We start from the raw sequence: 20,652 nt of genomic DNA, 5'->3' as shown, positions 1-20,652 counted from the left end.
CATGGGACGCAGACGTCTGTACCTTTAGACTTTGATAGTGTCTGTAGAATCAGGACAGGAGTCCGAGCCGAAGGCGACCTCAGAGCTCGGCGATGGCGGGAAAGAAGACTGATGAGGGGTTCGAGTGTTCTCCGAATCACCGAGGCGGACCAAGAGCGGAATGGGCGGTGATCGCGGAGATATCTTGCTAAGGTTCAAGACACTGGAGATGGCTCAACGCCATCCCATGCACCCCGCACTCATTCCCCGTCCTACAGGGCTGTATCACGCGGAGTGCTCCCAAACCTTCGAGAACCATGCGGGTGTTCGATACATAAATGAGCAGTCAGTCATCTGCGAGTGATGAACATATTTGCGACATTCCAGCACCACAAATATGGCACCACACTCCGACAGAACAGACTCATTTGTGACACGAGACGCGAGTGAGAAGCCAAAACTTAGCAAGACATTACCACCACGCAACGTCAAATGGATTGAGGATGTCTCGTGGGATACAAGTCTGCAGCCCAAGGACTATGAGCTTCAGGGGACTCATCCAGACTCCAAGATCTTGTTTCTCAATGTCAACATCCTTGACTCCACAGGCAGAGAGCCATACCTTGGAGACGTCTTGATCGAAGGTATGATACTTTTTTCAATCTAGGAGCATCATGAAGCTGATACCGTGGCAGGCCAGCGCATCACCTACGTCGGCACTGTTCCTAATGTCGATGAGCTTCGCAAAGATTCCAAAGTCCGAGTCTTCCACGGTCGAGGCCGCACGCTGATGTCAGGCTTGGGAGATGCTCACACTCATTTCACGTGGAACGGAGGTGATCTCGATCGCCTGGGGGATCTAGGCGTGGAAGAGCACACACTCCTGACGATGCGAAGTGCCCAGTGCTTCATAGACTCAGGCTATACCATGTAAGCAAGCCCGAGCGAGCACAGGGCGAACAGACACTGACTGGCTTGCAAAGGTGTTTCGGTGCAGCTTCAGCAAAAGACCGACTCGACGTTGTCATCAGAGATGCAATCAACGCTGGTGATATTCCAGGGCCCAGATACCTTGCAAACGGCAAGGAGATGGCGCGGCGAGACGGCGAGTTGGTTGCAGGCATCACTGCATTCGCAGATGGACCGGACGAAATGAGAGAGGTCATTCGCCACCATGTCGATCTCGGGGTTGATAACATCAAGCTTAGCATGTCTGGCGAAGAGGTAAGTGAACACTGAGATCTCCGGAGGCGGTCTGTCGATGCTGACTTCGTGCTCAAGATCACAGAGATTCGCTCTGCCCAGGACTGCTACTTCACGGATGAAGAGACCGCAGCCTGTGTTGACGAGGCACACAAGCATGGTAAACGCCTGTGTGCCCACGCTCGAGCCCGAGACTCGGTCAAGATGTGTACGTACGATTGTACTTCGCGGTACTGTGCCAATTTGTTGACTCTCTGATCAGGTGTCCGTCATGGCGTCGAAGCCATATACCATGCTTCATATATCGACGACGAAGGCATGGACATGCTAGAAGCGGCAAAGACAAAGCACATAGTGGCACCAGCAATCAATTGGTTGATCGCAACGCTCAACGAAGCCGAGGCCTTCGGCTATAGTCACGCCCAGGCTGAGAAGGTCGGATACAAGCGCGAGCTAGATGCAGCTATCGTTGGCTTGAGAGAAATGCATGAACGAGGTATAGTCGTTCTCCCCGGTGGGGATTACGGATTTGCCTGGACTCCTCACGGTACCTACGCTCGTGATCTGGAGCACTTTGTAAAGCTGTTGGGTTTCACAGAACACGAGGCTCTCATTGCGGCGACAGCCGGTGTCGCGAAGCTGATGATGCGTAGCGACGATCTCGGCAAGATACAGCCAGGTTTCTTTGGAGACTGTATTCTGGTGGACGGAGATCCATTGGACGATATAACCATCTTGCAGGATCATTCGAAGTTGAACATCATCTGCATCAATGGCAGAGTTCACAAGGCCGGTCGGAAGGAATACATTCCACCTCCAGTGGCAGGACAGGACCATAATAACCATGTCATTGTTCCGGACATGGATTATCCAGATGTTGAGAGGGCGATGCAGAAGCAGTATTGATAGGATTCATATGCGATGTTTCACCTAAACAACTCTGCAACCTGCACCAACGCACAGCTGTTTTGAAATCTGGAGCGTCAACTCCGGAGCACGTGACATGTGCTTATCTCTGATAGACCATCCACTGCCATCATGAAAGCACGTCGCAGAGCATCTTGATAACCATCCCTCAGCCTCGAGAAGGTACAGTGCCTTGACATAAGCATGGTAAGACTCGATTTTCAAGAGGGATGCTTGCAATGCGACAGACATCTGCTGTAATCCATTATGTCACCCTAAACGAACTCCTGACCAACGAATCTTATTGTACGACCCCTTGGGCGAGATGTAGAGATGCGTGCTCGGCGCCACGCGTGTCGTGGACCAAAAGCACTTGGCATATAATGCGACATCTTCCAGGTTGCGTACTCCTAGTCGGCGCCATCATGGTTGCAAAAGCCTCGGACCCCATCACTCGCCTCTGCGGAGCACCCAAAAGCTTAACGCCGCGGAGCGGGGGTGCGGAGAAGACACTGAGGAGGCGGACTTAGGTATCTAACACCAACCTGCGCTTGTGCATCGACATGTTATCGGCTTCGAACACTCCAAATATGCGCGAAGGTCGTCAGAAACGCATGCCCATCAACTGTGAGCCATGTCGTATTCGCAAGATCCGATGCTCTCGTGATGGCATTCCCTGTGGCACTTGCAAGAGACGCGGAGTTCCGCCAGCAAATTGTTCATTCGCCCAGCGACCACCACGAGATTCATCTATCAATCTGGGGCCAGGAATGCCTATCTCGCCTATATCGACTACCCGGTCACCAGGACAGTCAACAGACGAAGATCTAGTTGCACGAATCGCACGAATCGAAAGGATGCTCGCGAATCAGCAACGACAAACTCAAGACGGCTCTAATAACTTTGCCCCGATCGAAGATCAATTCCGCATCAATACTGCTACGACAGACAACATGCCTGGCGGCCACGGCTTCCTACAAACGTCAGCATCTGGTCACGTTCGTTTCGTTCCATGTTGGCCAACAACAGAGCCAGACGACGAAACATGTCCTGACCGTTTCGAAAGTGATGTCTCACCTTTTGGAACTCAGTATATGACGAATGGTCTTAGAACGTCTGATGTTCTGGCCATGCTACCACCTTCAAGCCTATGCTCACGGCTGAAAGACATATACTTCGAGTCGTTTTCTCCTCTTTTTCACGTCTTGCATGACCCTACTTTTCATCAACAGTATGCACGTTTCCAACATGAACCAGAGTCGGTATCTCCGGCCTGGCTTGCGTTACTTTTCGCTATCATCAGTACCGCTCTGAGTGCCTGCGACGCGAACAGTGACTTTCTGGATGACCTGAGCAGGCGGCCAAGTGTTTCTGCAAAGATCCGCGATCTTTCTGAGAGATACAGAGCAGCTGCAATGCGGTGTCTCGAGATGGACAACTACCTCTGGAGACACAATATTACAACCTTGCAGGCCTTGATCATTCTGATATATGGCATAAATCACAGTCATGGACAAAGCTGGACCTTACTGGGCTCTACATATCATATGGCACTCTCGCTGGGCTGTCATATAGACCCAGCGAGCTTCAACCTCAATCTCGTAGAATGCGAGGAGCGAAGGAGGTGCTGGGCTTGTGTCATGATGCTTTGCACGTTGCAAAATACGTCAATGCGGAACCTTGCACCACACTACAATAGCTCTCATTATTCCGTACGTATGCCAGCAGATGTCAATGACTTCGATTTGACAGTTGACTCCACGTCGTTGCCGATACACACCGGACGAGCGACTCAGATGTCTTATCTACTTCTCAAATTTCGTCTCTACGATATTGGAAGCAGAATTTGCTCCAGAGTGTTGAACGCCGCCACAGTTGATCCTAGAGTCATTACCGACTTGGACAACGCTTTGATCCAAGAACGGGATCTTTGGAGCTCGATATACCAGTATCACTCACGACAAGATGAGCTCTCATCATATCACAAGATACATCTCAAGATCTTGCACAGCTTTTCCCATCAACTCGCATTATTGCTTCACCGACGCATACTCATGCAGGGATCTCCGGACCCCGTCCAGCAGCAGCATGCGCGATTGAGGAGTACTGAGAGCTCACGAGCATTATTGGAAATGCATTCGTCTTTGCATAACAATCCCGAATTTGGGCCTTTTCAGTGGTACAATCGGGGATTGGGTTGTTTTCACACATTTCACGCGGCTGTAGTGTTGATTGCTACGATCTCCGAGTCGAGTGAACCAAATGCCGATCTATCGGATAACATACGTTTGCTCAAGGACTGTGTTCGACGCTTCGAGGATCTAGCAGATCTAAGTCTGGTTTGTCAACGGGCCGCACCTATACTTCGCCGTCTGCTGTAAGTCTTCATTCATATCGAACGCGTAACAATACTTACTTGTGTTTCATAGTACCGGGCTGGGTCTCTCGATGCAAACGGAAAACTCTGAGCTGGCGTCTCAAGCGCAGATTGCAATCTCGACTGACGGCACGGTACAAGCCTTAGTTAGTGCAGCTGACGACGCCATGAGCGGACTGGATCAAATTTTTGATCATCTTGACCCTCAGCAGTGGCTTACGCCTTCAGCAGTGTCATGGGGTCATTGGGACTTACCGTTGGATACGACAAATGGATCATGATCGTAACAGAGATCTAGTCATCCTCTGCCAAATGATTGACAGGTATAAGGTCTGTCACTGTTCTGACCCCTTAGCGTGGAGCCTGTCACTACTGAATATCGAGCTGTAGAAATGCAAGATCGATTTCAGGATATGAAACCATACATGGAAGAATTGATGACAGTCCGCTTCTTATTCATGACGTTGCTTCTCACCAAAATGCTGTGTCTCGCAACGCAGAAATGTGGGTGCAGCATTGTTCGTGGGGGGCCTTTGACGTCCTTCTCCGCCATCAATCGACTCGATAAAACCAGGCTCTAGAGATGCACAATGACCTCTCAGGAGTGAGAAAGCTTTGAAGAGAGTCAGACAGTCCAATCTCCAGCGACGACAATACTTCTCAAGAATAAGTCTGGCAGTTTTACTTGGAGCCAGGGTCTTTTCAGCAACCACAGGGACTTGGCAGAACTAGTCATCTCAACCACAATATACGCATCGAATATGTAAAGCGAATATAAGTCGAAGCCTAAGTACATATCAAGCTCTACAGTATACACCATTATCAGCCCTCGGACATATAAACTGACTAGACCCGTGCTTCTCCACCTTGTCCCAAAAGTCCTGCTTCCAAAACTGGGCTATCCACTTCATGTCAACTGGGAACAGCTCTGCCCTCTTGCTACCTTGACATCCGTAGTTTAGCAACAGCGGATACGTGACTCTTGTGATACTACCTGGCCAATCCTTGATATTGAGGCCATAGGCCAAAGTTGGCCTATCGCAAATGGCTGTTATGGCGCCATCGAACAGCATGGACTCGAACTGCCATCCCAATTCTGCGAAGCGAGTATCGCGATAGAAGGGCTCGCGGACGTGAGCACCAAATCGGGCGAACCAGAGAGAGTGTATGATCTCGTGAACGAGAGTTGCAGCGAGGCAATATTGGAGACGGAGGTCCGCGGATGGGTCATCGGTACCGGGGATCCAAAAGGTGGAGAATTGAGAAGACTTGTTTCTAGATATTAGGATGTTGAGGATGTTCTCGTTGATAAGGATCGTTGAGCCTACGCCACTGTGCATTGCGTCAGCACTTACTTGGAAGCGAAAACAAAAATAATCATGGTGTCGGCAGAAATGAGCTGACGAAAGGAAGGAAGGTATCATACTTCTTGCTCAACCCTGGACGTGAATCATTTACCCGTGAGATACCAAACACGTCATGATCCTTGGCTTCTATGACTTCGAGAGCGGCAAACCTGATACTATCCTTCAGGTCCCATATGTCCTCCCACAAGAGCCAGAGTTCCTGCTTCGATGGTCTTTCTTTGACCTGGAACCAGTAGACTTCCGGGCTGGCGTCAGACATCTCAATCTTGTAATGTGAGCCTCGATCTAGCATGCCAACCAAGTAGCCTGACATGACCTTCTCCTCTAAGAGCAAAGTAGCGAGCTGCCATACTGGCTTCAAGGTATCCCAGTGTGAATTGGAAGCACTGGCAATCTCCTGTGTCTCCCACATGTCCCTGGAGAAGATGGGGTGGATATGAAGGTCCTCTTCGATCGCAATGACTTCACCACTGGCTGGCATTGTATTCGTCTTCTTATAGTGACGGTATGCAACTGCTGGCGTAGTGTGCTTACCATATCCGAAACCAGGATCCGGGGCAGAGATTGACGAAAGATTGATGTAGTCATTCTCGTTCAGATACTCGAGGCTCAGTTCTGAAGGTATTGGGTCCGCGCGATTGATGTAGGGAGTGGGCGTGATCCTGCGTAAGAAAGACCGCTTTACATCACTACTGCGGGCGTCGTTGTCCACGATTGTCTTGCGTTTATTGCCCTTGAAAAACATGGAAATGAAGTCCGAAGTCATTCGCTCCTGATGGCAGAATATGCATCGATGGTGATGATCAAGAGAGGCTGAAGGCTTCGCTCCTTGTCGTCTTCCTTTGACTGAGGTCTTCAACGACGCAGCCGATTGTTCGAGGACGGGTGTCCTGTGAATTCTGTCCGGATGCGGTTCACATGTCACAATTTACAAACACAAAGAAGGATGCACCTACAGGCTCTGGTCATGATAGAGCGATATCGATTGGTTGCCACGTGATATCTACCATGAGCACTTATACTAGACTGTTTATGGCATATTCCTATGACACTGAGATTCCATGATTGTAGGATAGGTGGATAAGAGAGTGGAGGTGGAAGAGGACAAGAAGGTCGGAGGATCGGCATGTGTCGGCGAAGCGGGCCGACGCGCAAGCATTTGGATGGACGCGCGAACGTGTCCGCCGAGCTTGAGCTTCAAGGGGATGCATCATGCAATGATCTAGGCTGCTAGATCACACACATAGACAATTATCGCAATGGCAAACCGAGGCTACGACGTAGTTGTGGACGTTGATGCAGAGGTCGGTTCATGAATGCGCTCATGGCTATGCATACCAGCAGCTGACACGACACCAATAGGGAGACCTAGGTCATACCGACCTGCAAGAGGACCTCGAATTCCACTCATCCAGTGAGTCTGCAACCTCGCCCGGTCGGGAGCATGTCATCTGACGAAAAGCGATAGATTTCGAAACACAGACGTCGACGCGTGGTAAACTTCCCCCCGGCAACAACTCGTTCTTGCCCACCAGCAACGGCAACCCCTCGGTGACGAGTAGCAAGCACTACCTCTGGAGCATCTCCTTCTACGCTCAGTTCTTCGATGTCGACACTTCTGAAGTCGCTCGCCGCTGTCGCGCTGCCATTTTCCCTCTCTCGAACTTCCTCGATGTGCTAGACGGAAACCCCGATCTGTATGGCCCCTTCTGGATCGCTACTACCGTTGTCGTCATCCTCTTCCTCACTGGAACAATCTCGCAGTATCTGGCAAAGGAGGGCAAAAAACACTTCATCTACGACTTCACACTGTTGTCTGGTGCTGCGGGCTTGATTTATGGTTACACTTTCATCATTCCTGTTGCTCTCTGGGCTGCCTTGAAATGGTTCAGGGCAGAGTCTGCAAACCTGCTCGAATGTGTCTGCCTATACGGCTACGCGAACCTGATCTGGATTCCCGTCGCCTTGATCTCTTGGTCGCCCATCTCGATTCTGAACTGGGTCTTTGTCGCCGTCGGTCTTGCTGCTTCGCTCGTCTTCCTCGTCCGCAACCTTTACCCCGTGCTCAGTGCTACCGACGTCAAGACGAGCAAAATTCTCTTGATTGTCGTCGTCGCTTTACACTTTGGTCTTGCCCTGGCCATCAAGATTCTGTTCTTTGCGTAAGTCATCCTTGAACGCGACTTGTTCAATATCCATACTGAAATTCTCCGAATAGACACAACAGCCCAGCAAAGAAGGACAAGGACCACAAGGATGACGATGGTAAGATGATGCGCATGTTCTTCGGCTTGTAGAGCCTGACAGCGTCCCTCATTCTCTTCTCCTTTCATCACTAGGCGCCTTGAAGCCAAATGTCATAGCAAAGCAAATCCCACTCTGTTCTTCAGGAGGCTCATTCTTACCACTTCTTCTATCAATACCAACTTATCCCGTAACAATCGCCTTTTCCTCTCAACCATGAGCGTTGTTCCTAGATTACAGCCTCTGTCCTTCTCCAGCGCTACTCTCATACTAGGTTCCCTGTACAACAAGGCACCCACTAGTAGGATGCGTTTGTCAAGTGAGGACAAAGGAACAGAAGTGGACCAAGTCATGTCAGGGAGTACTAAACAGGCATGGTGTTGGTCGATCTGAAAAAGCACAGCCCGGGTGCTGTGCCGAGTCGGCCTTATTCCAGGCTTGGGTTTCCGACTACCATACATATATATCTGTATCATGAGTCGGCGCCTCAGACTTTCACCTCATCGTAACATCACATGGGTCTCTCTATACTCGACTTCCATCATCGAACAACAGCCATCGTCGGGAAACAATCATGACCGCACTGTCTGATGAAAAGCTGCCTCTCTACTCGGCTGCTGCGACTTCATCACTTCTTCCGCCACAACCTACTGCCACGCCAGACGATGTCCGCGACTTCATCGCCGGTCTTCTGGTCCTTACTCGAGATCCTCCACTACAGCATGCAAGGGAAACAGCCAGCAAGTGGAAGCTAGGAACGGGTCGCGAGTTAAATGCCTACCCACCAGGTGTATACGCCGATATCTTTGGCAGCGAAGATGCATGGATGGTGTACAGGGAGACCCAGTTGTTTATCCGCGGCAGAGAGAAGGGAAAGAATACGCGAAAGGATAGGCTTCGAAAATGTTGGTTGTCAATGCGTCCCTTACAAGTAGAAGATGCTGATAATTCAGATAGGGGCTTGAGCTATCGCTATTGTGATCATTAATATTTTTGGAGTAATCTTGGGTCTCGCATTGAAGCGTTCGATAGATCTGAGCGTCTTTGTCTTTACAGTAGTTGTTTTCGCTGATGTCATTGCTCTAATCGTTGGTGTCACCGAGTATATCAATCAGCGTACTCTGGAGCAGGAGGTCGAGAGCGAGCTGAAGGGTGGTCTGGGATTGAGAAGAAAGTGTGAGTGAAGAGACGGAGTTCAAGCACATGACATCTGTAATTCTTATCTGCGTTCGTCGTTCCCATCCAGCAGGCCCTGTTGTCATGCTTTGCATCGCTATTTTCACAGACCACTATAATCCACCTCTTACGACTAAGATCCTGCTCTTCCTCCACCGTCTCTTCTTTGGTTACTTGACGTTCGTCTCTGGCTACTCCAAGCCTAGAGTCCACCTAACAACCCCACAGTCCCAACCCAACAAACAGATTAAACACTGTGCCTCCAATCAGGCCTCCCACAGCAGCACCCTCTGAACCCGCAACCCAAGTATCCACCCCAAACACCACAGTCCAAGCCGTAATCAACATTCCCATCTCCTTGTTCTTTCCCTGCATCGCATACAAGACGATAGGCACAGCCACAGAGATATCTCTGATACCGAGAAAGAGCATCGCTTTGTGGTTTATAGACTCTTCGGTGGGTGTGGATGGATGAATACCAAGAGACGCAGCGCCAGTGAGAGGTGAAATCATGAAGAGGGCAGACACACCTATGTAGAGTGTTGTTTGGAAGAGACCCAGGGTGCGCCAGGTCGAGGGTTGGAGGAGGGGAGTCGGTAAAGCCATGGTTTTCGTGGTGATCGAAGTATTACAATTAATTTGATCTTTACGGTTGTCCAGCGGTTAGATGGACTGGTTTGGTATTTTGGTATCTAAATACTCGAGCCTGAATATAACAGCACTTATAAACATGGCTGAGCATGCCATGGTCCGGATATAGTGTACATCTGCCTGACCGCGACGGTGTATCTCAACACCGTAAGGCTGAAAGTAAACTTCATGACAGACGGGGAGCGGAGTTAGAGGTGCAAAGTTGTATCCGGGCTCGGTTTCTAGGTCTCTCGGCATGATCATTACCTAGGTCGGGGGAGATATTGCCTATTCCGATTTAAACTTTCGTCCTCCAGCGGTGTCCGCTCCTTCTCTAAACTCCATCCATACTCTTCACATGTGAAGGCCTGGCTACGCATGTGAACTTGAGATCCACTGCTTGCCTAGTTTACGGCAATACTCAATAGGGTTTATCATAACACATCGAACCTGGGTCGACTGTCCACAAAGGCTCATCCGGTCTATGGAAGAACAATCATCCTGGCTTTTGAAAGCCTATTTCTGCCCTGCATAAACCATCAAAGGGAGCCGGGATGATGGGCCTCTGCACAGAGAAAGAAGACAGCAGAACCTGGAGAAGATGGTGGTGACAATTGATGAACATGTAAGAATGTCGTCGTTGCTGAGCTACACAAAAATAACACCTTCTTCCTAAAAACCCGTTTCGCTTTTGCCCGTTTTGGTTTCCTTATTTTACACGACATCGAACAGACCCTTGAGCTGCTTGGCGATAAGATTCCACTCATCCTTGGTGACTTCGTCACGGTAAAACTCTTTCAGTGTGTCGATAGAAGCTCTGCTGATGTGTGAGTAGAGGATCATCTTGTCCTCAAGTTGTCTGCCGTAAGTAGGTTGATTGGAGCCTTCAATCTTGACGGCAACGGCGGGTTGACCCTTTTTACACAGAGGGATCTGCTTGTGCTCGCGCTCAATCGAGGTGACACGGCCCATGGGGATAACTTCCTTGGCACCGGTGACGGGGTGGACCTTGACGGCTGCAATAGGTGTGTTTACACGGAGAGCACCGTCAAGAACATCGACACCGACAACGATGGGGCCGGTCTTATTGAAGACTTGAATGGGGTTAAGGATACAAGGGAAGACAGCCAACATCTTGGACTCTTCCTTCTTGGCGGCGGCGATCTCGGCCATGTGCTTGGTGAACTGGTCGAAGAGATGGTAAATGATGTCTGCGGTGAAGATCTTGACGCCAACATCGTCGGCATAAGCCTGGGCTTCCTTGTCGACCTTTACATCGAAACAGAGCATGACTGCGTACTGCTTGTGCTTTTCCAACATGGTTGATGCTGTGATAACATCTCTTCTGTGAACGTTACCGATGGAGATGGATCCAACAGGAATCTTCATCTGCTTCAAGAACTCAAGCAGGGCCTCGAGGGAACCAAGGGTAGATGCTTGGACGGTAACACCACGGCCAGATGTCGAGATCTTGCTGAGCAAGTTCTCGAGGTCGGACATGACATCGTCCATGAGCTCTTCCTCGTCGTCATCCTCCTTGACCAAGAGCAGACGAGAACCAGCAATGGCGTTTTCGAGACCGTTGGCAGTGATCTTGACACCCAATGCAGCCTTGACCTCCTTGTTGTGGACATAGGCAGACTTGACACGCAATTCCTTCATCTCAGCAGGAGTGAGCAATGCTCTGATGTTAGTCGCAATAGGTCCTTCTGTACCGCACAACACAATGCGGTCACCCTCCTTCAGACGACCATTTGTGATGACAACGTCAATGGTTGTACCAAGGCCCTCAATGACCTTGACTTCGAGGACGGTACATTCGACCTCAGTGATGTACATGAGCTGACCAGCCATTCTCTCTTGAGTGAGCTGGGTGATGAGCTTGAGCATATCGGGAATACCCTCGCCGGTGTGAGCGGAGGTGGGGACGAGGGAGACGTTTCGGGCCATCGACTTGTTCTCGTAGAAGACTTCGGAGTTGAAACCTTGCTCGGCAAAGGCGATCTTGGTCTTCTCGAGTCTGTCAGCGAACTCATTCTGGACACCCTTGTTTTGCATGGCAAGCGACTCGCGGAAACCATTGTTAGCGATTTGCTTCCAGCCATAAAGACGATCGATCTTGTTCAGGGCGACAATGAAAGGAGTCTTGCGGTCTCTGAGCAGTCTCATGGACTCGAGAGTTTGGGGCTCAAGACCGTGCATGATATCGACGACCAAAATGGCAATGTTACAGAGCGATGAACCTCTGGAACGAAGATTGGTGAAAGACTCGTGACCAGGTGTATCGATAACGAGAAGACCAGGGATCTTGAACTTGAAGGAGCCGTCAGTGTTCACGACAGCGGTCTTCTTCTCCAGGGCTTCAACAGGGAAGTATGTAGCACCAATTTGTTGGGTGATACCACCAGCCTCACCTTCCTGAACGTTTGTTTGACGAATCTTGTCCAAAAGCTTGGTCTTTCCGGTATCGACGTGACCAAGAATACAGCAAATGGGGGAGCGCAGGTTGTCCTTCGAGGCGGCCGCTCTGGCATCGGCGATCGTCTTTTGACGTCTCTCGGCGGCCTCACGCTTGCGTTGGGCAAGAGCACGAGCGTTTGCGCTGGCTTCCTCGTCTGAAGACGAATCAGAGTCAGAGTCCGAATCAGAGTCGGAGTCTGATTCAGAATCAGAGTCGGACTCTGTCTTGATGTTGGCCTTCTTAGCAGCGGCACCATCCTGAACAGGTTTGCCGTTGACGACAGGCTTAACAGTCTGGGGAGCCTCTTCCTCTTCTTCGGAGTCAGCATCCCAGCTGTCTCGGACACCCTCGTTCTCCATTTTCTCGGCCTCTGCCTCCCAGTCTTCAAGCTCATCCTCGTCTTCGGCCTTTTTGTCCAGAGCATCGGCCTTTGCCTTTTCAGCAGCCTCCTCGGCGGCCTTCTTCTGCTCTTCGGCAATGCGTAGTTCTTCGAGCTTCTTGCGAGCAGCTTCCTCCTCAGCCTTTGCGGCCTCGGCGGCAGCACGCTCTTCGGCAGCCTTGCGAGGGTTCTTCCTTCTGCGATCCTTCTCCTTTTGAGCCTTCTTGGCATCATCACCATCACCAGAGATACCAGCAACAATAGCACCACCCTCGAGCATCTGCTGGAGGCGAGCTTGTTGGCGAGCCTCTGCTTCCTTTTGAGCCTTTGTCTTGTATTTGCCTTCTTTCTTGAGCTGCTCGATCTTCTCCTTCTCCTTCTGCTTTTTGGCAGCCTTGGCTTCTTCTCTGGCCTTTGCGTCCTCGGCAGCCATCTTCTCTTCTTCCTCGGCCCTTGCGCGCTCCTCGGCCTCGAGACGAGCAGCCTCTTCTTCTCTAGCCTTCAACTCGGCTTGCTGTCTCTGGAGAGCGGCAAGGGCAGGGTTGAGCTTCTTCTTCTTACCACCAGCTGCAGGTTCGGGGGCAGGCGCTGCAGGTTCGATTGCACTCGGCGAAGGGGTGTCTCTGATGGGCTGAGGCTTGGGTGCAGCAGGTACGGCACCGCCTGCCTTCTTCTTGGCTGCGGCCTATTCGACGGACAAGTAATTAGCGCCTGTCTGCGGCCTGCGGACAACAAAGCGTAGTTTCGCTCACCTGTTCCTTCTTTCTCTGCTTCTCACGCTCCTTCTTCAACTTTTCCTTCTCCTTCTTGGTCAAGACACGACCGCTGGCATCCATCTCGTCGTCGTCCTGTGCGTCCTGTGCAGGCTCGGCTTGCTGTTTGGCGCCCTTGGCTCCCTTTCCTTTCTTAGCGGGTTCGGGGTAAAGGTCTTCGTCGTCCATGTTGCCCTCCTCAGGAGCCTTTGCGGCCAGGTCCAGGTCGACGGGGGATTCGGTTCCATCGGCAGCATCGGCGGCAGGGTCTTCACCAAGCTCGGCTTCCCAGTCGTTGTCTTGCTGCTTGCCCTTCTTGCCCTTCTTGTTCTGTCTGCGCTTGAGGGCAGCCATCAGACCGCCGGCGGGGCCAGAGGGCTCTTCTTCGTTGGCATCCTGGGCAGCTTCCTCGGCCTTTGCCTCTTGCTCAGCCTGGGCGATGGGATCGATGGTCTCGCCGAGCTCGGCTTCCCAGTCGTCCTGCTGGGCCTTCTTGTTTCCCTTCTTCTTGGGCGCCATCTTGTCGTGTCGCAGTGGGGGAGTCTACGATGTGGTGGGGTGGCGGTGATTGAGATATGGGCAGTCGCACGGTCAGCAAAGTCGTGTGGCTGGCGGTGGCATCTGACGGCGGAGCGTGGATCTAGTGAACGGCGCACGCAGACGTGGGTCGAGATGTCGGAGTGGCAGAGTGGCAGAGTCACTGTGCGATGCGAGCAAGAGGCAAAGTCTAATTGTGCTCGGACGGCCTGCCGAGTGACGGAATTCTTGTTTTTTGCGCCCGCACTCGATCGTTGATCGCTTGTTTCATTCGACCTCTCTTGAGCAAACATCGTGTAGAAAGTCTCGGATAGATTGTTTCTCCATCTTACTGTCTCGTCGTCTAGCTTTTTTGTATATACACTATGTCATGTGCTTTTGTCGCGCAACCCACTCATCGTCCAAATCCAAACCAGCCCTTCTTTTTTTCTTCCTTTGGCTTCTCCTCGGCTGCTACATTGCTTGCGGCCGCTTTTGTTTCCACTGCTTGCTTGCCCGTCGTCGGATAGTCGATGTAGTTCCAAGCGACGTCAAAGAACAACGGCTTTATCGGGATTGGCTCAATCTTTGGCGGATAAGAGACCAAGTTCTCGAGGTCCACCTTGACACCTGGTGTAGGGAAGTCGCTCAGTCGTTGAACAAGAGGAGCAGCAGTAGACATGTGCTTGGCTGCTGCGATGGATGCATTGTCGTGGAACTTGTTCAGCTCGACTAGCGCTTGGTGTCTGTAGACCAGCTGCTGCACTTGAGTCTGGAGCGCATCGGCCTGTGATTTGTGAATGTCGAGAGTGGGTGCAGACTTCGCCGCAGCCGAGGGCGCGGCTAAAGAGCTTGAGCACTGCTGTGCAAGTTGTAGCGCGCGAGCCAAGAGGGCAAGAGCCTTTACGTGTTCCGACAAAAGGGCATGCGAGATTGCAATGTTGAGGCATCTCAAAGCCTGGAAGTAGGCACGTTTGCCGTCCACCTCGCGAACAAAGCTCTCATCTCTCATGGCTCCTCTCAATTCCTTGATCGAGTCAATGCTCTGGATGGTGGAATCGTAGAGCACCACTCGTTCGCGCAAACGGGCAAGCTGACTCCCCCTGGGCTCGTTTTTGTGCTGGTCGCGAGCGCGTTTGCTGCTTTTCTGCTTCTTGTCTTCAAACAATCTGCCGTCTTCCGATCCAATGAGCACACGATTTCTACCGACACGCCAGCTGACAAGAGCGTAGTTGACGGCAAGACTGGTGACGCGCAGATCCTGCATCCTGTTGTCTCCTTCATCCACCTTTTCCTTTTCCAGCTCTTCGATGGCTCTTCTAGTGGCATCTGCAGCATCCTGGCTAGCAATGAGAACATTGTCGTAGGCGCCAGCACGGTCTCTGGCCGGACTTGAAGGATTAGATTCGAGGTAGGAGGTCAATTGGGGTTCGGCAGATGCGACAGCGGCAAGTGCTTGGCCGATCGAGGCGTCTACGATGTTGGCCGTCATGTTACGCCAGGTGACGGTGTTGGGGATGTTTGTTGTACCCAGATTCTGGGGCGCTGGATTCAGTAGTTAGCAACTGCCTGCAGGCGAGATATTATTGACGCACTAGTTTCGGTGGTGGTCTCGCTGAGAGCATTAGGATCGAGTTGTTGCAACAGATTGACGAGAGATGAGTCGTCTTTGGGGAAGTAGCGCAGAGCGACGGTCGAGACGGGAACGGAACGCGGGAGACGAGCTTGATAGGCAGCGTAGCGGATGGCAGGATCGACAGCGCTGGCCAGTATATCGCGGAAAAGATCCTTGTTGGCTTGGGCAAAGAGGGTAGCATAGATGACACGGGCGGTCGAGTAATGGCGCAAACACAGATCCCATCTTGACGACTGCTCGGTGTCGACACGGCCCTCTGACTGCTTCTCAAAGTGTTCGGCGCCAGAGAGGGAGGCTCGGTAGGCTTCGGCTTCGAGCAAATCTTGATTGGTCGATGGTGTGCATGTCGGGTCTTTGAGCAAGGCGGTCAAGTGATTGGCGAGAGTGGCAGCCTTGTGGAAACGAGAGATGATGTGGGAGCGAGTGGTACCGGTGATGCCGCTTCCCTGGTTGTCCTCGGAGTGGATGGACTTGATGTGCATGGCATGGGCCCAGGCACGTTCACAGCTGAGCAGCAGGAGATGTACAGATCTTTGCAGAGATTAGTCACGGGAAGCTGTATGGATATGCGGAATGGGAGTCGGTGTACTTTGGATTCTTCACAACATCGTCGGCGGTGATGTGCGACTTGTCGGAGTACTTGTGGCCCTTGTTGGTGGAGCGGCCCAGACGCTTGCGCAGAGCGAGCAGTTGTCGCGAAAGCTGCTTGCGGTATGCATTGTAGTCGGCGATCAGCAGAGCAGCTTCGCGATTGCCCACGGTGAAGGCGGTGATGTCCATGTTGGCGTGAAGATTGCTTGACGGGTGGCAGATGTGCGCTGCGGGGAGAGAGAGAGACGGTCGAAAGTGGGCCGAGAATTGGTAGAGAGGTGTTCACAGTTGGTGGGGTCGGAAGGGAAGGTGCAAGTGCTTGTGCTTGTGCTTGTGCTTGTGCACGGCGGGAAAGCACGACGCTTGGCACTGTCCAGTCGTGATGTAGACGAAAAGTCTCGAGCAATCAACACCTGCCAGGCACTCGATCCGCCGCCCCCAAGACGCCCAATCCATCATCCTACGAGTGCGGACAGCCTCGTCTTCTCTCGCCCTTACATCCTACTTCCTCAGAGTCGCCGTCCCACCGTCTCATCCATCGACCCTCCGCTCTTGTCGTAGCCCGCCACAGCAAGCCTCTCGCATCCTCTCGCATCCTCTCGGGCCCTGGCATGAACCATACTCCCCGCGGCTGCATGTGGTAGCGTCGTTGCTTGTGCCACACATACAACAGTCGTGGCATGCTAGAGCGCACGTCGGCATGTCTCGACACTGGAGTCCGCCTCTCTTTGCGCCAGAAGAGTCTGTTCCCCAAGAGTCGCCGACTGCTGTCCTCGTCTTTTTGGTCAACGAACGCTCCTGATGTCGATCACCTCTGCCCTGCCCAACTCTACAACCCACACGTCTCTGCCACCTATGATCCTACCACCGCCAACTCCACAAAGACCGCCGCCCGCAACTCTACCACCACGCCCGCCTCCTCCTTCTGCCCCGCCTCCTCCGCCGATTTCCAAGATGCTCCCTTCCTCGACTTTCTCTATCCCGCCCCCACTCAGCTCTTCATCACGCGCCTGTCTCAATGGGAAAGATGGTCTCGCAAATCCGCTCGCCCCAATGTCTTGAGAGGCTATTCCTCCTTGACCACAACCAAAGATCAAGACGCCCAACTCTCTTCCCATGCTCACAAAGACCTGCTTGCTTTGCTTGACCCCGCCCGCCCCAATCCGATCGATGAGACCTCCGCCTTTCTCGACATCGAACGCGCTTGGAATCTCTCTTCCCAGCTTGCCTCGTCCCAACAGACCCTGAAAATGGACGCCATCGTTTGGTTTGCCCAGAAGAACACCAGGGCCGCCGACAATCATGCTGTAGACCTCTTCGATAGCTTGCCTGACGCCTTGAAATCACCTGCTGTCTATGCTGCCGCCATCTCCTCAAACCTGAGGCTTGATCGCCAAGCCCGTGCCGTCACTCTCCACAAGACTGCCTCGACACTGCCACGTGAAGGATCTATTGCTTCCGATGCCCTCATGGCCGCTGCCATCTCTCAATCAGACTGGCCTCTGGCCATCTCTGTCCAGACAGAGTGGGAAACATACCATGGCTCCAGCCTTAAAGCCCACGAGACTCAATCGCTTGGCTCCGAACTAGACAAACACTCTTTAGATTCTCTCGAAGTGCTGCGTATCCTGCGCGAACGCTACGCAGAAAGCTGCCAAAGCGAGGACGACCTTTTCACCCATGACCTGTATCGATTACACAAACTTCTGATGCTACAGTACATTCGCAACCAGTCAAGTTTTACGAACTTTGCCCTGCCAGGCCGCAATAACGACGAGCTCCGTGGTCGGGTAAGACGTGTGTTTGAGCAGACGTACAAGAGTGGCTTGACTTCGCGAAGCCTGTTCGAAAACGCACTCCGTACACTGGTGTTTGTCAAAGGCTGTGCGACCAGCCCCAACTGCAGTGCACTTTTCGTGGCTGTTTACAACATGTATCGGGAGTCGAGACATTACTGCCCCTCCGTCTCCCTCCTCAAACATGTCACTAAGTTCTGGATGGTTCACAATATCGCTTTCGCTGGAAAGGGTCCTGACCGTTCGTTCATTGGCCTGGACCGCATACTGAAAGACTGGACCACATATCATTCGAAGCCCGACGCTAAAGCTCTCTTTCACATAATGGATGCGTTCGCTCGTCGCGGTCACGTGGAGGGTGTTAAACAATACGCTGATATGTACATGTCCCTGTACCCAGAGGGCGCTCGACGTGCCAACCACCTCCGGCCTCTAATCAATGTCCATGCATTCAATCGGAAACCATCACTTGCTGCTAAACAGCTGCACAGTCTGAAGGATGAGTATGGTGTCGACCCTGATCTTGGCTGCTGGCACATCGTTCTGCTCGCTTACCTCCAGGCCGACGATTTGTTCGAAGCCAGGGAACATTTTCGTAGGATGCTACAATCCGGGATTAAGTCTGACTCAGTCACTTATGCCTCGCTGCTCAATCTCTACGCAAAACGAGGAGACACAGATGCAGTCATTGATTTGTTGGATTCTGCAAAGTCAGACGGTGTGATTGCAAGTACTAGTATGCTGAACAGTATGATTGTCGCTCTCAGCCACAACTCCGATTTCGATGGCGCGTCGAGCGCACTCGAACAGAGCATTCACGCTGTAAAGGAGAGAATGGCATCGGGCTCCCTCACTGTCTGTTTCAACACCATGCTCACTGCGTACAGCTGGAAGAGAGACCTTAGAGCTGTCATGACAACTTATCATCGTATGAAGAAAGAGAATGTGCCGCTCGACGCAAGGTCATACGGATCGTTAATGTTGGCTCTCTGTCTCCTACGTCAGTCGCCATCAGCACACAAGATCCTCAAGTCAGTCATGCCCGGGAACGGCATACGCCCGCAAGCCTTTCATTACGCCATCCTCACAACAGGATACACGAATCAAGGCATGCACTCGGAGGCCGTCAAACTTGAACATGAGATGGAACAAGCGCGAGTCCGCCAGACAGCCAGCAGTCGAGCGGTGGCGCTGAAAGCAAAAGCGATTTACGAACATGAGATTACGATCAAAAAGAGAACGATATCCCGCCCGTTATTACCTCTCCAGAATGCAATCAAGGATTATGAGCAAATGTTGGATGACCCACGAACTTTCGGTCAAGGATACCAACCGTCTTTCGGTCGACTCAACTCTGGGGCGGCTGAGACCATGGACCTAGGCCATCTGATATACATTCATGGTAAGCGTATGTCGTTCGAAGCAGTGCAGCATATCTTCCAGTTGTTTCATGAGAAGCGTCTGAGTGTCGATGGCTTCGTGCCAATCATGAATCTTCTCACGAACCTTATGTTTGTTCATACTCAGGCTCGAGAGTTTGCTGAGGTGGACAAGTACTGGGAGATCATCAAGTCTCGTGCGGATGAAATTCGTCGTTCGCATGTCCCAGCTTCGGATCTTTTGGCATCAGCCAAACACGATGCGGATGTCAGCTTCACTCGCAATCCAGAGACCGTTCAGATCACCGCAAACTACCGTTCTATGCTCTCACGACCGCTGGAGTACTATATTCAATCACAGGCTGCACAGTCAAGAATCAGCAAGCTTGTTCCCTTGTTGACGAAATTGCTCTCACAAGGGTTTCAATTTTCTAACAGAACATGGAACGAGCTCATTGTACGGCTTTGTCAGTCGCACCCTCCACGTGCACTACTTGCCTACACTCTGGTCGAGAAATACATGATGAAGGATTGGCCAGGCTGGGTCCCTCAGCGACACGGAACGATCAGCCGTAGCGACAAGATCTGGATCAAAACGCAAGATCATAAGGAAGGTCTTGAATACATCAAGGCGCGGTACTTACCTCCTGACCGAATTATTCCTCAGTATTTTACGATGGTGCATCTAGCTAATGCACTATTGGAGGTCCGTGGTCTGTCTAGTGTTGGTTTAGGCAACTTTCTGAGAGAGCCAGATCTTAGCATGAGTGAGCTGAAGAAGCAGGTGGGCACTATTCTCGACATTCGAGAAGAGGCGCCTTTAACGCTACACGCTGTTCAAAGCATGCCGAGAGTTGTGGACAACCTCCAAGGCAGTCTACTCCGTGCTCAGTAAGGCGGGCCAGAACGAGTCGAATGATAGAGCTGGTTTGTTGGAGTTTTGCTTTGGTCCGCGAATGCTAGCGCTCCTTCCTTCAATTTTGTATATTACCTGTAAATCATAGTTGTACACATAGGCGTGTTAGAGTAGAGTGCGAAGCGCCCAGCGCTTCGAATGCAATCATCGAATTGTACTTGTACCTGGTAGTCTTTCGTCGTGTTTTTGTTCGCTCAAGATATCCGGGCCAACCATCGTTTGTGGTCGATCACAAAGGACGGCGCCAGACGACCTCCCGGCATGCTAAGTTCTGTCATCTCCTTCCTCCTGATCATCGAGGCAGAGCATCGACGAGCCGTAGCAAGGCTCGGTCGTTATTCCAC

At 51.8% G+C, this 20,652-nt stretch overlaps 9 protein-coding genes across 9 annotated transcripts; 5 read left to right on the top strand and 4 right to left on the bottom strand.

Moving 5' to 3' along the window:
- Positions 1-376: 376 nt before the first annotated feature.
- Positions 377-2,110, top strand: AUEXF2481DRAFT_81807 (uncharacterized protein; the record flags this gene model as incomplete). The annotated part of the gene is made up of 5 exons (XM_013486198.1): positions 377-623; positions 675-909; positions 963-1,203; positions 1,261-1,390; positions 1,445-2,110. 5 exons carry the CDS (start codon positions 377-379, stop codon positions 2,086-2,088), a joined length of 1,497 nt encoding a protein of 498 aa, XP_013341652.1. The 3' UTR covers positions 2,089-2,110.
- A 541-nt stretch (positions 2,111-2,651) lies between these two features.
- On the top strand, positions 2,652-4,746 carry AUEXF2481DRAFT_31637 (uncharacterized protein; the record flags this gene model as incomplete). The annotated part of the gene is made up of 2 exons (XM_013486106.1): positions 2,652-4,465; positions 4,518-4,746. 2 exons carry the CDS (start codon positions 2,652-2,654, stop codon positions 4,744-4,746), a joined length of 2,043 nt encoding a protein of 680 aa, XP_013341560.1.
- Positions 4,747-5,262: 516 nt separating this feature from the next.
- AUEXF2481DRAFT_7135 (uncharacterized protein) lies at positions 5,263-6,577 on the bottom strand (the record flags this gene model as incomplete). Its single annotated transcript, XM_013486062.1, has 2 exons — positions 5,263-5,797; positions 5,892-6,577. 2 exons carry the CDS (start codon positions 6,575-6,577, stop codon positions 5,263-5,265), a joined length of 1,221 nt encoding a protein of 406 aa, XP_013341516.1.
- Positions 6,578-7,091: 514 nt separating this feature from the next.
- AUEXF2481DRAFT_7134 (uncharacterized protein) lies at positions 7,092-8,129 on the top strand (the record flags this gene model as incomplete). The annotated part of the gene is made up of 4 exons (XM_013486061.1): positions 7,092-7,136; positions 7,195-7,246; positions 7,301-7,994; positions 8,051-8,129. The coding sequence occupies 4 exons, from the start codon at positions 7,092-7,094 to the stop codon at positions 8,127-8,129; spliced, it is 870 nt and encodes a 289-aa protein (XP_013341515.1).
- Positions 8,130-8,650: 521 nt separating this feature from the next.
- On the top strand, positions 8,651-9,064 carry AUEXF2481DRAFT_31634 (uncharacterized protein; the record flags this gene model as incomplete). Its single annotated transcript, XM_013486105.1, has 1 exon — positions 8,651-9,064. One exon carries the CDS (start codon positions 8,651-8,653, stop codon positions 9,062-9,064), a length of 414 nt encoding a protein of 137 aa, XP_013341559.1.
- A 200-nt stretch (positions 9,065-9,264) lies between these two features.
- Positions 9,265-10,227, bottom strand: AUEXF2481DRAFT_357973 (uncharacterized protein). The gene has a single exon (XM_013486241.1). The coding sequence runs from the start codon at positions 9,856-9,858 to the stop codon at positions 9,466-9,468; it is 393 nt and encodes a 130-aa protein (XP_013341695.1). The 5' UTR covers positions 9,859-10,227; the 3' UTR covers positions 9,265-9,465.
- A 369-nt stretch (positions 10,228-10,596) lies between these two features.
- AUEXF2481DRAFT_67911 (uncharacterized protein) lies at positions 10,597-13,993 on the bottom strand (the record flags this gene model as incomplete). The annotated part of the gene is made up of 3 exons (XM_013486180.1): positions 10,597-12,600; positions 12,634-13,407; positions 13,475-13,993. 3 exons carry the CDS (start codon positions 13,991-13,993, stop codon positions 10,597-10,599), a joined length of 3,297 nt encoding a protein of 1,098 aa, XP_013341634.1.
- Positions 13,994-14,405: 412 nt separating this feature from the next.
- On the bottom strand, positions 14,406-16,406 carry AUEXF2481DRAFT_7130 (uncharacterized protein; the record flags this gene model as incomplete). Its single annotated transcript, XM_013486060.1, has 3 exons — positions 14,406-15,535; positions 15,586-16,157; positions 16,216-16,406. The coding sequence occupies 3 exons, from the start codon at positions 16,404-16,406 to the stop codon at positions 14,406-14,408; spliced, it is 1,893 nt and encodes a 630-aa protein (XP_013341514.1).
- Positions 16,407-16,622: 216 nt separating this feature from the next.
- On the top strand, positions 16,623-20,489 carry AUEXF2481DRAFT_42432 (uncharacterized protein). The gene has a single exon (XM_013486147.1). It carries the CDS (start codon positions 16,898-16,900, stop codon positions 20,285-20,287), a length of 3,390 nt encoding a protein of 1,129 aa, XP_013341601.1. The 5' UTR covers positions 16,623-16,897; the 3' UTR covers positions 20,288-20,489.
- Positions 20,490-20,652: the final 163 nt, after the last annotated feature.

Source organism: Aureobasidium subglaciale (genome assembly GCF_000721755.1).
Source record: "Aureobasidium subglaciale EXF-2481 unplaced genomic scaffold scaffold_18, whole genome shotgun sequence".
NCBI lineage: Eukaryota > Fungi > Ascomycota > Dothideomycetes > Dothideales > Saccotheciaceae > Aureobasidium > Aureobasidium subglaciale.
The sequence above is the reverse complement of the archived record's forward strand: the minus strand, read 5'-3'. Positions and strand labels throughout refer to the sequence as shown.